The 21,127-nt window shown below is 37.8% G+C and overlaps 2 protein-coding genes and 1 long non-coding RNA gene across 15 annotated transcripts in view; 2 read left to right on the forward strand and 1 right to left on the reverse strand.

Annotated features, from left to right (window-relative positions):
- Window positions 1-4,454, forward strand: part of LOC121962852 (peripheral plasma membrane protein CASK) — a 94,842-nt gene extending 90,388 nt beyond the window's left edge. For 8 of the 13 annotated variants that reach the window (XM_042513160.2, XM_042513162.2, XM_042513164.2 and 5 more), the window contains 3 exons: window positions 138-340; window positions 1,086-1,169; window positions 2,526-4,454. In XM_042513160.2, coding sequence (XP_042369094.1) covers window positions 138-340; window positions 1,086-1,169; window positions 2,526-2,702 — 464 coding nt within the window. In that variant the 3' untranslated portion in view covers window positions 2,703-4,454. Of the gene's footprint in view, window positions 1-137; window positions 341-1,085; window positions 1,170-1,475; window positions 1,503-2,525 lie in introns of all 13 variants that reach the window. The other 5 variants (XM_088074215.1, XM_088074217.1, XM_088074219.1 and 2 more) reach the window with 1 other exon arrangement.
- Window positions 4,455-13,015: 8,561 nt separating this feature from the next.
- LOC121962856 (nuclear receptor subfamily 0 group B member 1-like) lies at window positions 13,016-14,622 on the forward strand. The gene is made up of 2 exons (XM_042513173.2): window positions 13,016-13,586; window positions 14,066-14,622. Exons 1-2 carry the CDS (start codon window positions 13,016-13,018, stop codon window positions 14,305-14,307), a joined length of 813 nt encoding a protein of 270 aa, XP_042369107.2. The 3' UTR covers window positions 14,308-14,622.
- A 508-nt stretch (window positions 14,623-15,130) lies between these two features.
- LOC121962688 (uncharacterized) lies at window positions 15,131-21,127 on the reverse strand. Its single transcript, XR_006107156.2, has 5 exons — window positions 21,051-21,127; window positions 20,341-20,373; window positions 19,815-19,933; window positions 16,004-16,131; window positions 15,131-15,220 (listed from the first exon to the last, which is right to left on the reverse strand). It is a non-coding gene; the product is annotated as an uncharacterized LOC121962688 (long non-coding RNA).

Raw genomic sequence — 21,127 nt, forward strand, 5'->3', positions numbered from 1 at the left:
TTATTATTATTATCGTGGCGGCTGCAGACCACAAAAACGAAAATGTTCAGCACCGTTTGTTTTGCAACACTGCGTCAGAAAGAGACATCAACAAGTCTGATTTTAAGCTTGTGGTTTTCACCTGTCTCTCTGCTAAGACACGACTCGGCCCCCCAAGAAGGACGAGGAGAACGGGAAGAACTACTACTTTGTGTCTCATGATCAGATGATGCAGGACATCAGCAACAACGACTACCTGGAGTATGGCAGCCATGAGGATGCCATGTATGGAACCAGGCTGGAGACTATCAGGCAGATCCATGCACAGGGCATGATCTCCATCCTGGATGTGGAACCACAGGTAACAAAGGTTTTAATAAAGTCCTGGACTCGATTCCCAAAAAGTATAATGACAACAACCTGACTAGTTTGGACCAGACAGTCACGTGTCTGCACCACCACACAGTTGAGGCTCGAGTTCAGTGTGTACGCACAGCTCTGAGTTTGTTGTATTTCTGCTAATATGTTTGTACACAGTTCAGGCACAAACACAAAACTTTAAACATAATTTTCAGCAAGTTCCCAGTACCTTTTTTTTTTTTTTTTTAAATTAAGTGAAAAAGTAAGTGAAAATAAAAAAAAACCCAAAAACAATAAATGCTGATACTGCCTTTGCACGTTTTAATTAATTAATTTTATTAGGTATCATCAAAATAAATACATACAGATAATTGGCAATATGCCAAATATCAGCCCCAATAACCGTCCAGGCCGATTATCTCTCTTTACAACTGCGTAAGCCCATACGTTCACACAAATTAGAAGCCTGGCTGTCTTCGCAAAATGTAAACACACCCCTTTTAACTACTAGTATAATATATTGAAACTGTAATCTTGAAAAAAGGCTCATATTAAAACCGTGTATACACTGGTGAAATGTAGCCTTCTATGTAACTATGGAATTGACAACCTTTCATTCAAAGACTTTAACTATGAAAATTGAGTGTCCCAGTTTTTATTTCGCAGAAATTGCACATACTGGATACTTGGTAGCCTATTAATAGGCATGCAGGATATAAAATCATTTTCTCTCTCTCTCTCATCAGGCACTAAAGATCCTCAGGACAGCTGAGTTTGCGCCTTATGTTGTCTTTATCGCAGCTCCAACTGTCACCCCCGGCATGACTGAGGTACAGTCACCAACACTTTCTCGCTACGTTTCCCATTTCATTTGCACAAACTAACTCTCAGTCCGACTGCAGTCACATCGGCATTTGAGTGGGAATTCAGACATTTACCCTAAATATTTTAGAATAAGATCACTTTCCAAACTTGTAAACAAACATGCAATGTCTCACTGTCTCACTCAGTGTTGCTTACTTTCTATTTCTTCATCCCTTTTTGCTTTGCTCAAAGTTTCTTTCACTGCACGTGTCCTGTATGTTTTAAGCATGTTTGTATTTTTTTTGGCATGCCTATTTTCATTTTCACTCAAGATTCCAAAGTGGTGCAGGAAACTGCCTGTAAGTACTGGTGAAATGGTGTAAGTTGAGCCTGTTTTTAAACTGTAGAAGGTAGTCTGGCCTTTGTGTTTGTGTAGCTGTAGTAGTTGTCGATCTGTGTCCAATCTGATTATCTTGCTTTCCTAAAAATCCTCTAAATTGTGCTTTCTCAGTTGTGCATTTTCCTTTTTCTTTTTCATTTTGTATTTATTTATTTACTTAACATTTGTATGGCATACCATACTATTTCTTTTTTAACGGTATTTTTATGTCCTACTACATCACTATTTTTATTTTCTTTCAACATATTTTATAGCATACCATGCCATGAGTTTTTAAAGGTTATTTTTTTGACCAACAATATTACTTAAAAAAAATAAATCATTAACCTTACATTTTAAAGCACACTATAATGTGTTAATGGTTCAGTTATGACATACTATACGCTTTATTCATTTTACAGTTTTATGGCATACTGCACAATTACTTTTAATATGACATATTGTGATTTTTTGATGACTATGGACTGTGTTATGACTTTTTTTGTAACTTCTATTGTACTTATGTACAACATTCCACATCATGAAATTTTACAACATACTTTGACGTTAATTATAACTAAGACTTAATGCTGTTGTTTATATTTTGCCAACGAGACAGAATGATAAAATGCAAGTTTTGTTTCAGACATCAAACTGACACAGAATCATAAATATGATTTTCAGTCAGTGACAGCTAGCTTTTAGTGTCAGATGTTTCAGATTTTTGGTTTTTTTTTTTAGATTTTCTTTGTTTAAAAAGTGAACAATAAGTCTACCCTCTACCTTCTTCTGTTATGCAAGTTAAAACACAACTCTTGCCACTGTAAAACAAATCCGACTTCAGCGCAGAAACAGTCAACCCTTAATCTGAATATGCCTAAATTAAAGTATAAATATACAGAACGAGACCACAAATGAAGCCTTGAAGCATGTCGCAGGTAACAAACACATGAAAACCAGCCACTAAACTCCCTCTGTCTCTCTTTTCTCATCTTCTCCTCAGGACGACTCTCTGCAGCGGCTGCAGAAGGAATCGGAGATGCTGCAGGGGACCTACGCTCACTACTTTGACCAGACCATCATCAACAACGAGATTGATGACACCATCCGACTGCTGGAGGAGGCCGTGGACCTGGTGTCCACCACCTCTCAGTGGGTCCCTGTCTCCTGGGTCTACTGACACATACTCAACGACAATGAGCTCATCCCCTTGAACGATCCGTCTCTGATCCAACACAGATGCTAAACTTGGGTCGAATCCCCCCAAATCATGTCTCTCTCATCAGAATCACACATTTCTGTCGATAAACTGTTGTTGAAAAAGAGGGAAAACTAATGACTCTGACGCATCACTACAGAGACTTCATCCTGCCCCCACCTCCTTTTTCTCAACAGCCTCAAAGGCATATTGTTGTGTACATATATACATATATATATATAAATGATAAAAAAATAAGTGAATATGGTTCTGTCCTAGTTGAAGGGTGGGGAGTGGAGGGGCAGTGTGGTAGATATTTTGTACTTTTCTTTTGTAATTGATGGATGGGTGGTATTATTGGAAAGGCAATAGCGAGCATGACCATAAAGCAGTCTTATGTGGGTGCCTGTGTGTGTGTTGACCTTCTAAGGCACTTCTTGTGGTACTCTGTGTCCTCCTCTCCGACGTCCCCTAATCTCCTCGGCCTCTGTGACAAACAAGCCGAACTTTAAAAGCACATTAGAAGCTGCTATAGTGGCAACAAGTAACTCCCTCAGCTCCAAATGCAACTTTGAGTGAAGCAGAAAGCACAGGAAACTTGGCAGTTTCTTTCTCCCTCCCCTCCCATCATTTATTCCACTGGCCCTCTGTGCCTGTCAGTCTGTTGAAGGAGCACACTGCATCCCTCTACGCTGTCTCTCCATGTGTTGCTGTAGCCTATTGTACCAACCCCCCCACTGTCTTGGTTTACATCTCAGTTTGCACAAAATGGACAATGAAGAAGACTGCATCTCATCACCTCGGTTATATTCTGTCCTGCTCTCTGGCTGTCTTCACCCCTCTCCCTCCGCACATGAAATGCTAATCAGCGGTCGATGGACCTGGAATATCGTTCTTGGGGCACATCAGCACTTGCTTCCACCACTAAACATGGCTCCTGAACCGGAAGACAAAAAAAAATGGAAAGGAGAAAAAAAACAAACTGCCTTATCAGAGCCTCGGGGAGGAAGTCTGTAACACCTATGCACACCCCTGGTTTCTGCCAGGCAGAGCGCCACGACAACCATTCCCTTCTTTCCGCACAAACAGAGAGCCATGCTTGTTAAAACTAGTGTTCATAGGAATAAAGGGGAGGGCCTCATGTAGGTGGGAGAAATCCGATCCCAGAGCCGCCATTTTGGAACTGTTAACTGTCGTCTTAAAAATATAAAGGAGTATTCTTGTTTTGAGGGAGAGAAAATAACTAAATTTTGTGTGTAAATGTTTCAATGGTGCGTACGTCATACGAGTGAATTACCAAGAGCCAGTGTATATTAACCCTAAAAAGAAGCTCAGTATGTGACATAACCTCTTCATGCTTCCCTGGAAGTGGAACGAGGCTGCCACACACACACACACACACACACACACACACACACACACACACACACACACACACACACACACACACACACACACACACACGCACACACATGCACACGCACACACGCACACACAGTACGCAGGCACGTCAATTGAAGGATCATAGAAGAAAAAATCATTTTTAAAAAAGTTAATATTTTCAGCTGTGTGGTGTGGCTGCTGTTGCTCCACTTCAGGTAAAGTGTTTTCATTTCAAGTCCTGTGTAAATTACCTCTGCAAACGACAAAAGCAGCTCTTCTGTATGAAATGTTGTTCTTTTTTGTTATTTCATTTTTAAAAAAATATATTTCCTTTTACGTGTTTAAAGTAAACTGCCTCGTCTTCCTTCTGATTCCTTTCCGACGTGTGTGTATGTGAGTGTGTAACTCAATGGGCCTCATGTGAGAAATGATATAATGATATATATAATATAATTTTCTCTTATTTTTGTGCATATCTATTATTTTTGCTCTTTTGTTAGGTTGTTTTACGGGCACTGTTACAAAGATAAGAGAAAAACATCTAATTTTCACAGGCTACTAAATTGTTGCTCAGGAAGGAAAAAATAAGGTTTACATATGAGGAACTTTTTAAAAAATGCATTTATATCATATCATTACATTTAGATAATGATTTAGAGTAATTATAATGACTGGATTATCAAATTTCAGAGCTATAGAAAATACTGGGTGCATTGATCCCAATTACAGTAATTTCAGTTGCTGCGTGTCGCCTCAGCTGACCAGTGCTGGAATGTAAATAAGTACATTTACTCAAGTACTGTACTTAAGTACAAATCTGAGGAACTTTTACATAACTCGAGCATTTTAGGAATACAACACTTTCTACTTCTACCCCACTACACTTCAAATATTGTACTTTTTACTCCACAACTATTATAAAATAACTTTAGAAATTAATATTTTCACTTTTAATACTTCAATACATTTCCCTGAAATCACATTTACTTTGGTTACGTTTAACAGAACATCAGTTTCACTTTTTAAGGGCACACGATACATACATACATATACATACACATATAGCATAACTTTAAGTGGCATTTTTATGACCTGTTATATTATTATGATTTTTTAAAAACTTTTTTTATAGTGTACTATACTATAACTTTTTTTATGGATTTTTCCTAACCTACTATATGTTTTCAAAAAATTTTACAGCATACTACACTATGATTTTTTCCTTGGCATTTTTTATTTTATCACCTACTATTGGATTTATTTGTTTATTATTTATTTATTTTTCATTTTCTACAGCACACCATACTATGACTCATTTAAAGGCTTTTTTTGTTTAAACATATTGAATACAATACTATGAATTTTTAATGCCATTTTTATGACCTAGTATATCATTTATTTATGTATTTTTAAAGACATAAATGTCCTTCGTAGAGAGGACAGAAAAGGGCCGCAACAATATGATCAATTTTATTTATTTATTTTACATTTTTATAGCATACTATGCTGTGGCTTTTAGTGGCATTTTCTATGACCTACTTCATGATTTATTTATTCTCTTATTTATTTATCATTTATAATTCTATGGCATACCATACAGAGTTTTTTAATGACTTTTCTTTAACCTATTATTTGATTTTTTTGTTTTCCATTGTATATGGTATGTTTTACTTGTATTATACTATACTAATACTCATTTGATGGCATTTCTTATAACCTACCATATTATTTATTTTTTAAATTGTTTTATTTACTTCACATTTTTCATGACACACTGACTTTTTAATAGCAGTTTTTCATCATGTACTAAATGACTGATTTATTCTTTATTCATCTTACATTTTGGCCCACTATATGATGTCTTTTTTATTTATTTACTTTATGTTTTTTACAGTGTATGCTTTTTCTTTATTATTGGCATTTTATGATCTACTATATCATATTTTTAAAACATTTTTCTAGCATACATTCTGTGACTTTTTGATGACATTTTTAAATTTATTCAATTATTTTTATTTTTCACTTTTTTTTTTTTTACTATGAATTCAATGGCAATTATTTTTTATTAACTACTACATGACTTATTTATTTGTTTTTATTCATTCATATCCCATTTTTATGGCATACTATGCTATGACTTTTTTGATGGCATTTTTTATTAACTACAATATGATTTTTTTAAAATCCCTTTATCTCACATTTTTATAGCATACTATATTATTTATTTTACAGTTTTTACTGCATACCACACTAATACTATAGATTATATTATGAATTTTTTGTGACTGTATTGTTGACTTATTGTGACTGCTATTCTGCTACGGTATGACATACAATATTATGAAATCACATTTATTTTGGTTACGTATATTTAACAGAACGCAAGTTTCACGACTGCAGAAGTTCTTACAGCCTTTTTTGTTTGCACACAGCACAAAATCTGTTGTAGTGTTTAGGGGCGCTACTTATGCTAATTGGTGACTTATAATTAAGCTGGCTTTATCACTGAGCACACCTGGGTAAAAGCAATTTTGGGTGGTTAAGAGCATTTGGTGCATCTGGAGTTGACTTGTCCTAAAATTTTCTCTTAATTTTCTGGTAAGAGAAAATAAAGAGAATGTTGCTGCATGAGGCCCAATTTATGGGCAGAATTATTCAGTTGTCTTTTACATATGGATTTACAAATCCAACTGGGAGTTAATTCAGTCTGTTTTTTGAAAGCGATTTTGCAAAACAAACAACATTTCTGGATATCGTCTCGTTGTTCTTGTTGCAACAAGTGAAGATTTGTCTATTGGATTTCTCAATGATCCGATTTTAATGAGGGACGCTCCCACAGACACCACTATGTAAATCTACTCTATATTCAATGTCATGCCCACAAGGAAAGCGTAATGAAGGTCTATATAAAAATCACATTCTCCTCATTAATAATACAGTATTGCATTGTTTGCTGTAGTCATAATTCCACTTTCTGCACCGGCACCCTTTCTTGGAAACTCCTCGCGCAAAATAAAGCTCTGGTCAAACAGCTGCCAGGCTGGTTAAGTAACACAGGAACACCCAAATAAACCAGTTTCTCTCCATCTGTATTGATTTGACGCTGGTTTCAAGGAGAGATGGCTGTCATTAAAAGAGGATTGCAAAGCCTCAGTGGAATCTGTTCAGGGTTTACTGTTTGAGTTCAAGGCCTGAACAGCAAAGATGCCCTTGAGATTGATAACTAATGTATTTGTAAATGCATCAGTTATTTATTTATTTATTTCTTTTTTTTGGGGTGTTCAGCTTCTCTAATTTGTGCCATTTTTATGTCCTAGCTGATTACAACACTAACCGCTTTCAGTAAACATCAGTGTCTTTTAATCGTCTTTAATATATATATATAATTTTTTTTTTTTATTTCAGATAATAATCGGCAGTTATCTTACTATTTTTCCTTAGCTTTCATAAAAATACTTTAAATTTACTAATTTCTTGCACTTCTTTCCAAGTTGCTCATTGTCTTTTTTCCGATACTTTCAAAAGGAATCAAACCAGTTTGCTTGGCGCTCGAAATACCTTTAAAAAGCATCTGAATGTAGCACAAGAAAATGTAAGTCAATGCAGGTTCCAAAGGGTAAAAAACACTTGAAGGTTTTGGGAATGTCATGGAATTTGTTTTGTGTAATAGAATTGTTACAGCAATTTTCTGTGTCTAAGTGACGTCACACAACGACAAATGTTATTTCCTGTAGCTGACGACATTACGTAGCTCTGATATATGTCAACAGGGTAACATTGTGTGAATCACATAAGCATCTTCATTTTGAAATTAGGTTTGTACAGAGCTTGATTCTGATATGTTTAAAAAATGCCGGGAAAGTGGCTCACGAAAATTAAATTAATTTAGCATTTATGTTAAATTTAGTTAAACTACAAAAATTCAACACAGAGGTTTAACATATAATTTTGCGATCATTTTTTTATATCTGATGGCCCCATTTTCCACCCTCTGATCTATAGTCAAGTTAAGATGGAAGACGCAAGGTCAAAAAACATCTGTTTAAAAAAAAAAAAAAAAAAAGCACTCTGGTTGCCTCTAAAAGCACAACCGTGGAGAATGTGTGAGTTCACAGCAAGTTCTCAATAATGAATATCAAAGCAGCAGACTGAGGTTTGGTCATCAAGGACTTACTGAGTGTCTGCCTGCAGGCTACGGCTGCAATCCAATAAGTGATGTAAGAAGCTGCACAATATGAGCCACGCGGTGTGGCGAGTTTCCACAGGACACCACAAGCCGGAAGCTAAAACATAACTTTAAGATAAGCAAGCTGCTAGGTCTCAGGAACATCAATAAAGTATCCGACCAAAGAGTCACTTCTTCAAAATTACAAATCAACACCACCAAAACAGCTCTTCCTCGCTTATTTCGGCCATGCCGAATAGTTTGGGATTTCCATCTCTGAGATTTCTGCTTCCATGTCAGCGTTACGGCATACTGTCTGTCGTGCAGCAATAAATGATTACTTTATATCAAATGACATTACATACACAGCAGACACATCCAAGTGATAATCCACAGATCACACTGTCCACAGAATCTATTACACTTCCTATTCAAGAAATAGTCTCTAAACCACAGATACTCAACGCGCTTTGCTTGGGGCCACTTATGCAAAATGTCAGGAGGCCAGGGGCCAGTCACAGCAGCCATATACATGTTTCTAGGATTTTAGCGAAAGAATTTCCTCTGTTTTAGGATTCTCCGTACACCATCTATACTACAGATCTATCATTCTAGAAATTCAAAATTATTACAAAATTACATTTTTTAAGCACTTTTTTCAGGTATTTTCCCCTTTTAAAAAACAAAACAAAACTATTTTTCCATTTTTTAAAACAGATTTTTCTGTAATTATACTCAATTATAATTTCATATTCAACATTACGTTACAAAATTATTAAAAGGTAATGTTCCCTTTTTTTTGGTAATCTCATTTTTATTTTTTTTTTTTTTACAAATTTCTTGCTAATTTTTGGGTGATTTCTTCTTTAAAATAGAGAGGTTTAGAAAATGTTGACTCAACTCTTTCTAAACGAATGGACCCTCTTAAAAGACAGCTATCAGTTAAAAGGGCCCCATTTTTCTAGATTCCTGAAGAGCTGACAGTTTGGAGATAAAAGGTCTTCCCCTGCCAGCAGTGATAGGCTGCCCGTCCGTCCGCCTGCTGTCCTTGTGTCCAAGGTTGAACCTATCAGTCTTGCGAGACGCGGTGAGCTGATAGGTGACTGATGTTTTATCTCAAGAGACAGACAGACAGGCCTGATGGAATAACTCAGTGCTAAATGGAGCGGGGAGTTTGCTGCCTCATCTCGGGGCCTCGCTTCACGGCGGACTGTTTTTGTTCCCTCCGCAGTGTGTTTGCGGAGACGGCTGTTTGACTGTGTACTCTGGCTCTGGAGCACAGATAAGTCACTGCTGTGCTGCTGTGGTTATGAATTGGTTGCTTTGGGCTGAGAAAGCAGGAAATCCTGTGATATGATGAGAGGTCAGCAGCCACTCGTGAACCGGTTGTCTTGGTTTGATTTACTGGATATTGCAAGCATTTTTCTTCACACGGATATTGGCTGAGCTATAGTAATAACACCTGTGCAAAGACTGAGGCGGCTTAACAAGAGTCCTGAGAGTCAGTTGATAAATAACGTGTGAAGTCTTAGAAGCTGCAACCAAAGATTGAATGAAAGGTCTGAAAATAACTTATTTGTACAAAGCCCCTTAAGTCTTGAAACATTTTTTTGCACTGTTTTTTTTTCATGTGCACAAAATAAAAATTTTTTGCTTCAGTGTCCAAAATTAACTTTATGACATGGCAACCAAAGATGACTGTTAAATGATTTTTTTTTTTTTTTTTTTTTAAATCAACCAGCCGAGAATATTTTTTACTGTAAAATTCATCCACTGCCTTTATTAATTTTAAAATCTGATATTTTTCCAACATCCATTATGCCGACATATAACAACTCATTTGGCCGATTACAGATACCAACAGATGCATCTACTGTTTTCCTCACCTAATTTAAGTGTTGAATTTAGGTCTCTTCTGCAGTAAAATTAACTAGGGGTCGACAGCAGTCAATAACGATTATTAGTAGTTAATGAGGCCAATAACCGTTATATGATTTATAAATGTAATGTCATCTAAGAAAACAATGGAGATAGATAGGACTTGTCCTGAACATTTAAATAAAGTTCAGATTGTAAAGCAGCAGGAAGGCACATGACACATAAAGGACTCCTGAACATAGCAAGGGCCTCACAATGAAGGACTCTAATGTCATGATTAGAAAAAGACAGCCACAAATATATAATGTGTTAGAAGAAGCCCAGTGCAAAGCAGGTCATGCAGTATATGACTATGACATGTAAATCAGACAGATGTCTCTCAGTTTGAGCACCTTGTGTTTCAGTAGGCAGCCTTCGTCTCAAAAACCGGATATAACGACAAAACTGAAACAAAAGGGTGGCTCTCTATGTTTTGACTCAAGGCTTTTCTCGGCATTGGAGCTTGTTTTAGTGCCATCTGAAAAGGTGTGAGAGGCCCTGATGCTGAATGGAACACTTCATAAACAACCCTGAGAAATACAGTAAAGGATCATTAGCAAAAACTTTAATGAAAAGCATCTAAGTCCTTCAGAGTCCTGCATAATATTCATCCCACTTATGTTCTGGAATGAGCTTTGTGAAATCATCATAATTTGATCTTGGGCTGAATCAGACGTATGTTTTCTGCTACTCTTGGTTACTATAGAAACTGTTTCCTGCACAAGGAGAAACGTCTGGCCTTGTCAGGTAATTACACACCGAGGGCAGCTTCCATTTTATGCCTGTGTCACTCTGCTGCTTTAAAACCTTTGGCTGAGGAAATGGAATCAAACTCTAATGGCTCTGTCGAAAAACTACTGATCAGCTGTGATTAGACTCAGTGTCAGAAAACTTTGCTGTCCTTCACTACATGACAAAAAGTGGAGAATTCAGCTGCAACATTTTCTCACAAAAACTGCATGACAAATTCACCTTTATTCCGTTTCAACATTTCTGCTCAACTTAAAGTTTCCAAACATCCTTTTTTTTTTTTTTTACCTACAAAGCAACATTCAGACTCCAAAATGCATTTCTCAACCAGCCCCTGATCATAAATAAACTAGAAACTCATCTTAATGTGAGAGGCATTAAGAAAATTACTTTAAAAACAGATATTACTAATTATTTTGAGATTTTACAATGCAGCATCAGAAAAAAAGATTCATATCATCCTACGCCTTTGCATTTTTAAGACTTCGAAAAATAGATTTATCTTTTCAATGCCAATTAAGACCTTATTTTTAGATGAATGGATTTAATGTCTCATAAGACATTTTGAGGATCTGCAGGAACTGTCGTCATGTAACCAAAAAAGTGCCCTTGTCAAAGTCAAACTGAAGTAACAAAGCACTTTTAAAATCACAGCAAATGTATCTGATCACAAAAAATGATGATCTCTTTTAAAAGCAAAAATGAACGATATCAAACATATTCTTAAGCTTGTTTTCAAAAATTTAGCGTGTATTTAGTGCAGATTTTTGCATATAATGTCACTAAAGCCATTGAGACTCTTGTCTTTTGAAACAAACCAGCTTCCCTCTCAGTCTGAAGTCCACCTGTACAAACACACTGTAGTGTGAGCCTGTTGCTTCTATGTTTGTACTAAATTCATGAAATGAATCTTACATGGTCCATCCTGGCCTGTGAAACCCATCTGCAGGACTTTGCTTTGCATAGACAAACAGGTTTTAACATACTCCCCCTCTCACAGCCTGCCACACTGATTCCAAACATCTCAAACGAGGCCTGTGAGACCGAGCGGAGGAGATTTAACCCACTTATTTATCAAACTCTGAATGTACAATAAGCTATGGTGTGTGCTGGCAGGTAAAGGTCTGCTGCAGCCATCACAAACAAGCACAGGGTGTTCCTATGCAAAACACAGATGATTGATGCTTCGGGCGAATACACAACGAGGCAAGGGCCCCAAAATCCGGTCCTGCTTAGGGCAGGCCCTGCTTTACTCATTAGCCTGCAATAAGCCTGTTTGGAGGTCACACAAAGTCAGCTACACAGAGTCAGAAAGAGACAGGACTCTGGTTGACTTAACTTTCAAAATTAAGGCTTTTTTTTGCCACATGTCAAAATATGCAATAACATCACGCAATGTGACCTCAAATTAAATGCAACATGGTTCCTATTCACTATGGGCTTAGGCTTCACTTTATCTTTGAATAATCTTTCATCACTACCAACACGACAAACACGAGGCAGTAGCACCTCCTGTAGCTCCTGCTGCATCATGCCCAAGGGAGCCGGTTCCTGCTGACAAGCGCATCATAGCATCATGTTACATATAAAAACGAGAAAAGTGTTTCCATTGCAGTTTTGCGAAATACTGCTTTTTTGAATTACCTGAAACACCACCACATGCGAGCCTAAAAAGTTTTCTGCGATAAATGGGAGTTTTTTCAAAACTGACATGTTTCTATTAAGCTCAAGTTTTTTTTTTAAACTTGAAAAAAATCTACGCTAAAAATAAACACAAAGCAATATTTTGATTCACTTAAACTGAAATATACATAAATCAAAGTTTATCTATTCAAATAATTAAATATAAAACTCTGAATAAACTGGATGTGAACAACTCCAGGAAAGAAAAATCTTGGCCCTCATAAACATGAAACAACTGTATTTAAAACTGAAGAAATCCAAAAGCAGACGAACTTGATCGATCTGGTTGTTGTTTTTGTTGCTATGCTTTTATTGTGAAAAGATTTGAGCGGACCTATGTTTTTGGTGTGTTTAGGGGGGGCTGATTCTCCATATAAAAAGATGACCCACGCTCGAAATGAATCGCGCAGCTTTGCGGAGCGTCATGTCGTGCTGTGAGTGCAGAAACAGCGAGGAGACGGCACGCGGGAGCATCCTCTACAGCATCCTCAACAGAGGCACCAAGCGCCCGCGAGGACACCTGGAGACGCCCGCTGCGCTCCAGCTCTGCTCCTGCACCTCCAAGAGGAAACTGGTGGCGATCCGGGCTCCGCAGTTAGTTTACAGAGCGGCCTCAGAGGTGCTCATGAAAACTTTTAAATTCGTGAAAAATGTGCCGTGTTTTCGGGGTTTGCCGGCGGGAGACCAGCTGCGGCTGGTGCGCAACAGCTGGGCGCCGCTGCTGGTTTTGGGCATGGTGCAGGACTCCGTGGACTTCGACACGGTGGAGACGCAGCAGCCAAGTCTGCTACAGCGGATTTTAACGCACAGTAAAGAGCGACAGCAGCGCGCTCCGACCGAGACCCAAGACCCCGGGGTGCCCGTCAGTGACGCGGAGGGGATCAAGATGTTTCTGTTCAAGTGCAGAGCTCTGAGGATCAGCGTCAAAGAATACGCCTTTCTGAAGGGAGCCATACTTTTCACCCCGGGTAGGAAACATTAACATTAACCCATGCAACACCGGGAAAATTGGCCATTATAATAGTTGATAAAACAATCAGAGTCTGACTCTAAATCACTAAATCACATTTATTTTCTATATGACTCTGAAACATAGTTTAACTATTTTTTCTTGTGTTACTTTATGGTATCATTTAAATTTCACGTTAAATTATCCTAGGTAATTTGGAATATCAGGTAAAATTAGACAAATACTGTTTTACATCTTGGCCTCCTTAAGTATTAGCAGTCACCAAAAGTACTGTCACGTTGTTATCACAAATGTGCTTTCCATGAAAATATTTCTTTATTGATCTGAGATAACTAGGATGGGCAAAGTAAAAAACTGACAGGTCCCAGAACTTCCAGGGAAAGCCATTTTTATATTACTACTATAACTATTACTGTTTTTATACTATTATTTATATTACAGCCTGTATTTTTCTCCCTGTGTGTCTGTGTCCTGTAGAAGTGACGGAGTTGGAGTGTCAGGAGTACATCCAAGCACTTCGGACAGAGGCTGAGCGCGCGCTTTACGAGCATGTCAAAACGGTGCACCGAGGTAACATGGGCCGGTTCGGCAGACTGTGCGCTGTCCTGAACACCCTGCGATGCATGGACCCGGACACAGTGGCGGGACTGTTCTTTAGACCCATGACTGGGACACGCAGCATCGATGAGCATGTGCTCACTATGTTTTTTGAGCAGTAAGAAGATGTTTGGGACTACATTTTAATTGGATGTAGGCCTAATCATGTGTTTATTTACTTTACATGTTTACTTGTCAGTATTTTCTCTTTTAAATCAAAGTAATTTACAGTCAGCGTCATATGCACGTCACAAATTCTGTTGTACATCATGTGAGAACACTGAGGACCACCCCACCTACAATGGCCAAATAAAAGACTGACATGATAACAAGGACCATGATTACTTCCTGGCATACACCAGCCCTCAACTGTCATGTAAGGCCAGTACTCAGAGTTACCAATAGTTGTGTAACAGTTTGAACAAATCCCTATACTGATTCTGCAGCAATGCCACTCATTTCATTTATGTAACTGATGCTTTTATGCAAAGCCACACAATGAAGGCATTCAACCATGTGGATCGGACAATGTACACGAAAGTTACAACAATTTCCTGATATATGGCGAAACATCAAAATATGATGCCGCACCACAGGAAAACCATAAAAGTACGTGTGCTGCATGACCTAAACTGCCCCGTCCCTGTCTCTACTCTTTTAAAGTCAGATTTAAAATGCATCTAAAATAGACAAACAACTTCAATGGAAAATGAAAACTTGAACTGAAAAACTTTATCCTTGGAGAACTCTAATGCCTTCTTATTTCTTAGTGTTTTTTACTTTGAAATTCCCCCCTCTATATTCCCTGTATTTACTGTATTTATTGAGAGTATTTGATCTTTTGTTCTGTGGGTGACGGTGATAATTTAGGGCTTTTGTCAGTCTTTCGCAATAGCTTTTTTTCCCAGAGCTTTAGCCTGTTGCTTGTTGAAACAGCAACCGAGCAAAACAATTGCTGCTTTAGACAGAAAAAGAAGTGAAGCCGGTCCTACCATTGATGATCACTTGGATTGGCAGAGACGATCATCCATCACACTAAAAAATATGCCAAAGGTGATAAAAACTAGTTAATGATGTGAAAGGTTTTGAAAACAGTCAAAGCATGAAAAGTCTTTAAAAAACTCTTAAAAGTATGAAAATTTCTAATATCTAGTAATGAAGATAAAGTGTTCAAAACTAGTCAGAAAGTTGATATATATACACACACACACACACACACATCTAGTGATGAAACACTGTTAAACACAACACAAAAATATGAAAAAATCTGATATATACATCTAATGATGAAACACTGTTAAACACTAGTCAAAATACTTTTAAAAGTAGTGATACAAAAAAAAAGTTTAAAAAACTAGTCACAACTGAAATTTACTACTAGTGATGAAAAATAGGTATTAAAAACTAGTCAAAAAGTACAAAAAGCTACAATTTATCCATCTAGTGATAAAAAGTGTCTTTGCACTTTTGTATTTTCAGAGCTGGAAATTCTTGGCCATGCTAGTGTTGGATCTGATGCAGTTATTGGTAAATGAATCAGTGGTTTAATGAATAAAGCTATTAAACTCCTGCATGGGTCACTTCAGGGCTGTAAAATCCAACTCATTGCTCCCAAAATACTTTGCAGGCAGGCATTATGGGCATTTAGCACTTGCTTGATGTCATGGTTTTTTTTTTACAGCTCTAAAATTACTTTTTCAATAATAATAATAATAATAATGAAGAAAACCTCAAGCACTCATACTGCTCTTCACCAAACCAACACCTACATAAAAGTTAAGGTTATCATTTAAAACACATTGTAACACTGTGTCTGACCTGACAGCTTCAGTAAATACACCTCTGCTCAGCGAGGATCTGCCCGTCTTTCATTAATATCATCAGGAGCCGGCGCTGAGCTGATTCTCTTCCTCCTCCCGCTCACGGGTGTCGGGGGACGCTGTTACCTGGGAAATACCAGCCTGAATTAAACCACACAAAATAAGACTGCAGATTACCTCTCCTGAGGCGACGGGACTCTGTCTGTTCATATTGTGAATTAACATTTGGTGCTGAATCACCTCCCATGATGCACACTTATTTCCCATCTTTGTCTTAACTTGAAGTTCTTTGTTATTGAAAGTTCTCATACTGGATGTGATTATAACTCTATTCTCTGTGCTGAAGCAACACACCCGTCTCTTGTTTCTACAGTGATTCTAGTGACTCACATACATTTTTTCCACATTTTACAGCTATTTTTGATATAAAATTATGTAAAGGCTGAACTTGTTATAATGGACTGAAAAGTGTCTGAGCAGTTTACTTTTACAGCTCCAACTAACATTTGTCATTATCGATTTAGCTGTCAATTAAAGACACTCAGCAGTTTTACAGAGCCCAAAGAGGAATATTTAAAATGCCATCAGACAGCTTGTCCCGACAGGGAAGCCTCGAACAACTTCAGCTCCCCATCCACGCTCCACTGACAAAAACAGTAACTTAGCTCGCTGAACACAGAAGCGGCTGGTCTACGACCGCCTCGATCTTTAGTTTGTGTTATTGTGTGACTGGCATTTAAAAGGGTTAGGTCAGATTCACCAAAGTCACACAATAACACAAACTAATGACTGAAGCAGTGGTAGACCGTAGGTGTGTTAGAAACCATGCACAGATGTAAAGTACTGATTTCTTTATTATACCAGAATAATAAAATCACTTGCTTTTTTAGTCCACCTGATACATTTTACTGGAATAAAAATTAAGGAAGTAAGACAAAAACTTTAGCTTATTGGGTAAAGACACACACCTTTTTCCCTTAATTTACCATTGAAAAAAGGTAACAAATCGCAAGAGATCGCAATATATATTATCACAATACTCAGTATATGGCAAAACATTCAAAATTGTAATATTATTGTATCCTATCCCCTGCTGTCTCTGGTGATTCCCACTCGTAGTAGACCAACAGCTCCTGTGTTTAGCAATGTTAAATCACTGTTTTCATTTCATTTCTTTTAATTTATCAATTTATTTCAAACAGTCAGTCAGTCATTTTCTGTAACCGCTTGCCCTCGTAAGGGTCGCGGGGGGGCTGGAGCCAATCCCAGCTGTCATCGGCCGAAAGGCGGGGTACACCCTGGACAGTTCGCCAGACCATCGCAGGGCCGACACATATAGACAGACAATCATACACGCTCACAGTCACACCTAAGGGCAATTTAGAGTCACCAATCAACCTGAGCTGCATGTCTTTGGACTGTGGGAGGAAGCCGGAGACCCCGGAGAGAACCCACGCAGACACGGGGAGAGCATGCAAACTCCGCACAGAAGGGCCCCCACTTTATTTCAAACATTTAATGCGAAATTACAACAAATTCCAAGAATACAAAAGAAAGTGGTGGATTTTTCCCCTTCTTCTGAAATATACTGTACGTTAATAGAGTTCTCAAAACCAAAACCATATTAAAGTTTTACATATTCGAAAAGACTCAATATAGTCTGGCTTTGAAGAGCACGATGTAATGGCTTGATTGTCATTTTGGAAATCACTGACTGACATTAAGCTAAAGCAGTGAAAACATTAAATAAATAAAAGAATACACTTGATTTGATATTGATTTTATTTGGTGGCTAAAATAAATGCAATTGCTAAACCCTCCAAAGCAGTAGTCTGCTGAGCTTCCATGTCGGACTTGTGTGCCGACTGACATCTTATGTAATTCACTGTCTACTGTCTCATTCTACGGCAACGCCAAGTTTATTTGACCATCTAAATGTTAAATGTCTGATTTCAAGAACCCACTTCAAGAAATCTTAAGTATCCCTTTAAAGTGTTGTACAGCACATTTTGAAATCAACATCCTTGCAGTCTGGTGAAATGAGATGCTGTTTATGCCACAAGGGCAGACTATTGTGGGTTAATAAATAAAGTCTGACTCCTACAAGGAGCTCTGCAGACAGCCATTGTAGTGCCGTTAGAAAACACAGATACTGGATGCTTTCAGGGACTTCATAAATGACATTACAATTGTGCAGCATACAGAAACACTGCAGCATTTTAATCACAGTGACCACTTAACATTTCTAAAGCTTATTTACTAGAAGCTTTTCAATGCCCCCCCCCCAAAGGCAACCATCATCTGCATTGTTAAAAGTCAGGTGTCAAAGTCTAAAAGTTACCAACTTCATATTTTTGCTGCTTATGACAATGAGCAAGTGCTGAGTAGAGCTTCTGAGCTTGTTCTCTCAGGGCTTTTCTTTCCTCCGGATGCAGCCTTTCAAGGCAGCAATAGACATTTAAGCTTAGCCTTGAGTATTAGCACCGCAATCTTCCAAGCATTTGCATTAACGGCTTTTTTTCTCTCAGCTACTGAGTCTAACACCGGCTAAGCTTGTCTCAGATTACTGCAGTTTCTTTTTGGTGCAGGATCTCGTATCACAAACAACACAGCCAGTGGGCTTCAACACAAAATCTCAGAAATACTGTCTGATCCCGTGCACGCAAACTAATGCTTCCAACTAAATGTGGACCTCCTACGCCAGGCATGTCAAACTGGTCCACAGGGGGGCCGGTGTGGCTGCAGGTTTTGTTTCCAACCAAGTAGCAGCACACCAGACTTGACTCATTTAATCAACTGATCTCCGTCTTCAGACAGTTGATTGGTCAAACTGTGTGCTCTTGGTCGGTTGGCACAAAAACCTGCAGCCACACCGGCCCCCCTGTGGACCAGTTTGACATGCCTGTCCTACGCTGATACAAATGAGCCCTAACCTACAACAAACACAAAGCATTGTAACTCATGATATATGATTTAAGAGCAGAAAATAAACCTGCAAATATCTCTGTAGTAATTTTTTTTAAATCAGTTTTTCGTGTAAAAAATTATCCAGTATGACAGTGAACTAAGTATCTCTGACTTTTAGACTGCTGGTCAAACAATAAAAGACATGTGTGGGACTCAGGTTAGGTTTTAGAAAACTGTGATTGTGAAGAACTGAGTTTCACCCCCAGTAAAATACTGTACTTTACACTTTATTTATCAGAATTTCTACATTTGTGATTTGGTTTAGGGGAGAGGACTCTAGCTTTAAATGGTTGTACTTTTCATTGTATTTTGTCTTTATCAATATCATTTTCTATATACTTCATATATATTAGTAGTAGTATTTCAGATGTATTTTTTTCTTTAGCCTCCTGAGTCACTGGGGTAAAATGCATGACCCTGCACAATAAAAGTCTCTGGCAATGGAGATTTTTTAAGTAAACATGGCTTTAAACTCATTCGTTGTCATGGATGTCATTAATTAAAAAGGACACCACAAAAGTGTATAGAATTTCAGACCATTGCTGGTGTTTTACTAGTTAAACAATGTTTCGACCAGGCCTATTTACAACTGTCAAATTATAAGCAATATTGCCCAAAAATAAAATGCCTCTGGCCATGGCTATTACCAGCATAAGGACATACTAAATCAAAATCAAAATATTGAGGGCAGGCGAGGGTGGGAAGGTGGTGAAACTGCTATACTACACCCCCCCTTTTTTTCTTTTTTAAAGTTGTTTATTATAACTGTTATTTATGCTAGCCTACTATTGTGTATTTAATTCAACAGGCCTACATTTGAATAAAATTTGATGGTGTTTTACCTGTGCCAGTTGCCACTAAAGGTGTCTCACTGCCTGCAGCACTTGGAAAAATGTGGTTTTCGGTCACTGTGTGTTTGAGGAGGAGTCACTCAGCCGGTGTTAAATCTTTCTTTCTTATTCTGCAAAAGAAAGCAGAGCGCTTAAGCTGTAAAGAAAAGTATCATATGAAGGGCTACGACATTGAATCATAATTAAAAATGACAAAAGGGGAAATGTTTGGAAAGTGTCCCACTATACCAGTGTCCACCCTAAACACAAACTATTAAACAACCTGTTAACAGCTAAGCTAAACTACTAAACCGTTACTTGAAAAGTAAAAAATGTTGATTTTTTTCCTAACATTAAGACTGCCATTTTATTATTATATATTAACTCATATGAAACCATAGACTATATATAAAATGTATTTTTAACATTCAAATACAGATGATTATTTATATAAATTCAATATACAGTCCGTGCATGAAACATATGGAGCACTCTCATTAACTGGCATATTAAATGCATAATGTGCCTTGCACCTTACCTTGCACTTTCCGGCACACCGCCCCTGCGTTTGCTGAATAAACACATAAATGACAAAAAAATAAATCACTGACCCAGCCGAACTTTTCACGAGGTTTAACCGGCACATAACTGCTAGTTGTAAGCTATATTCACTCATTTTATCTGCTGTTATTAAGATATTTCTTTTGTGTACTGCAAGAAAAGACGCGTTTCCTTAATGAGGGAAAACACGGCAGGTGTGTGAACGACGTAATCAGCTATGCAAGCCTCCTTCTTAGCTAAGCTAATGTAGCTGCCAGCTTTAAAGTTTTTGTCAGTTATCTGAACATGCAAGTTAATAAAGTATCAAAAGACATATTTTTTGTGTCTTTCGTTTGTTGTCAGAAGACATTTGTAATCTCTTCGGCGGCGCCACATACAACGTTTGAGCAAATTACGCAGCTGATTAAGTCCACCTTGTCCTAATAAGTGAAAGGCTTGTTCAAAACACACAACTATCTTCGTGTTATTGTCAATTACTTCTACATGCATGCAGCAGATATTTCAAAAATAGGTCGAACATCAGCGTTTTTAACAATAGAGATCGTAAAAATCCAAATGCTGCAGGCCTGCACGCCAAAAGTTTGTTTACTAACTTCGCGCAAACAAAACGACCCAGAGAACGTGTTGTAAATAGAATAAAGATTATAAGTTATATCAAAACATTTCGGGCTCAGATGCATGGCTTACCTGGTCAAAAGCTGGACCCAAAAATGACAAACCCGAAAGGCCGCCAAAGCTGCAATGTTTGAACATTTGAGCAGAGG

This window comes from Plectropomus leopardus, chromosome 24 (assembly GCF_026936395.1).
Source record: "Plectropomus leopardus strain MGB_pleo_1.0 chromosome 24, ASM2693639v1, whole genome shotgun sequence".
Classification (NCBI taxonomy): Eukaryota; Metazoa; Chordata; class Actinopteri; order Perciformes; family Serranidae; genus Plectropomus; species Plectropomus leopardus.

Excerpts from the sequence above, each read along its gene's own strand:
- LOC121962856 (XM_042513173.2), top strand. The coding sequence starts at position 13,016 with ATGAATCGCGCAGCTTTGCGGAGCGTCATGTCGTGCTGTGAGTGCAGA. Across the intron at positions 13,587-14,065 it reads AGCCATACTTTTCACCCCGG|AAGTGACGGAGTTGGAGTGT; the intron begins GTAGGAAACATT and ends TGTGTCCTGTAG.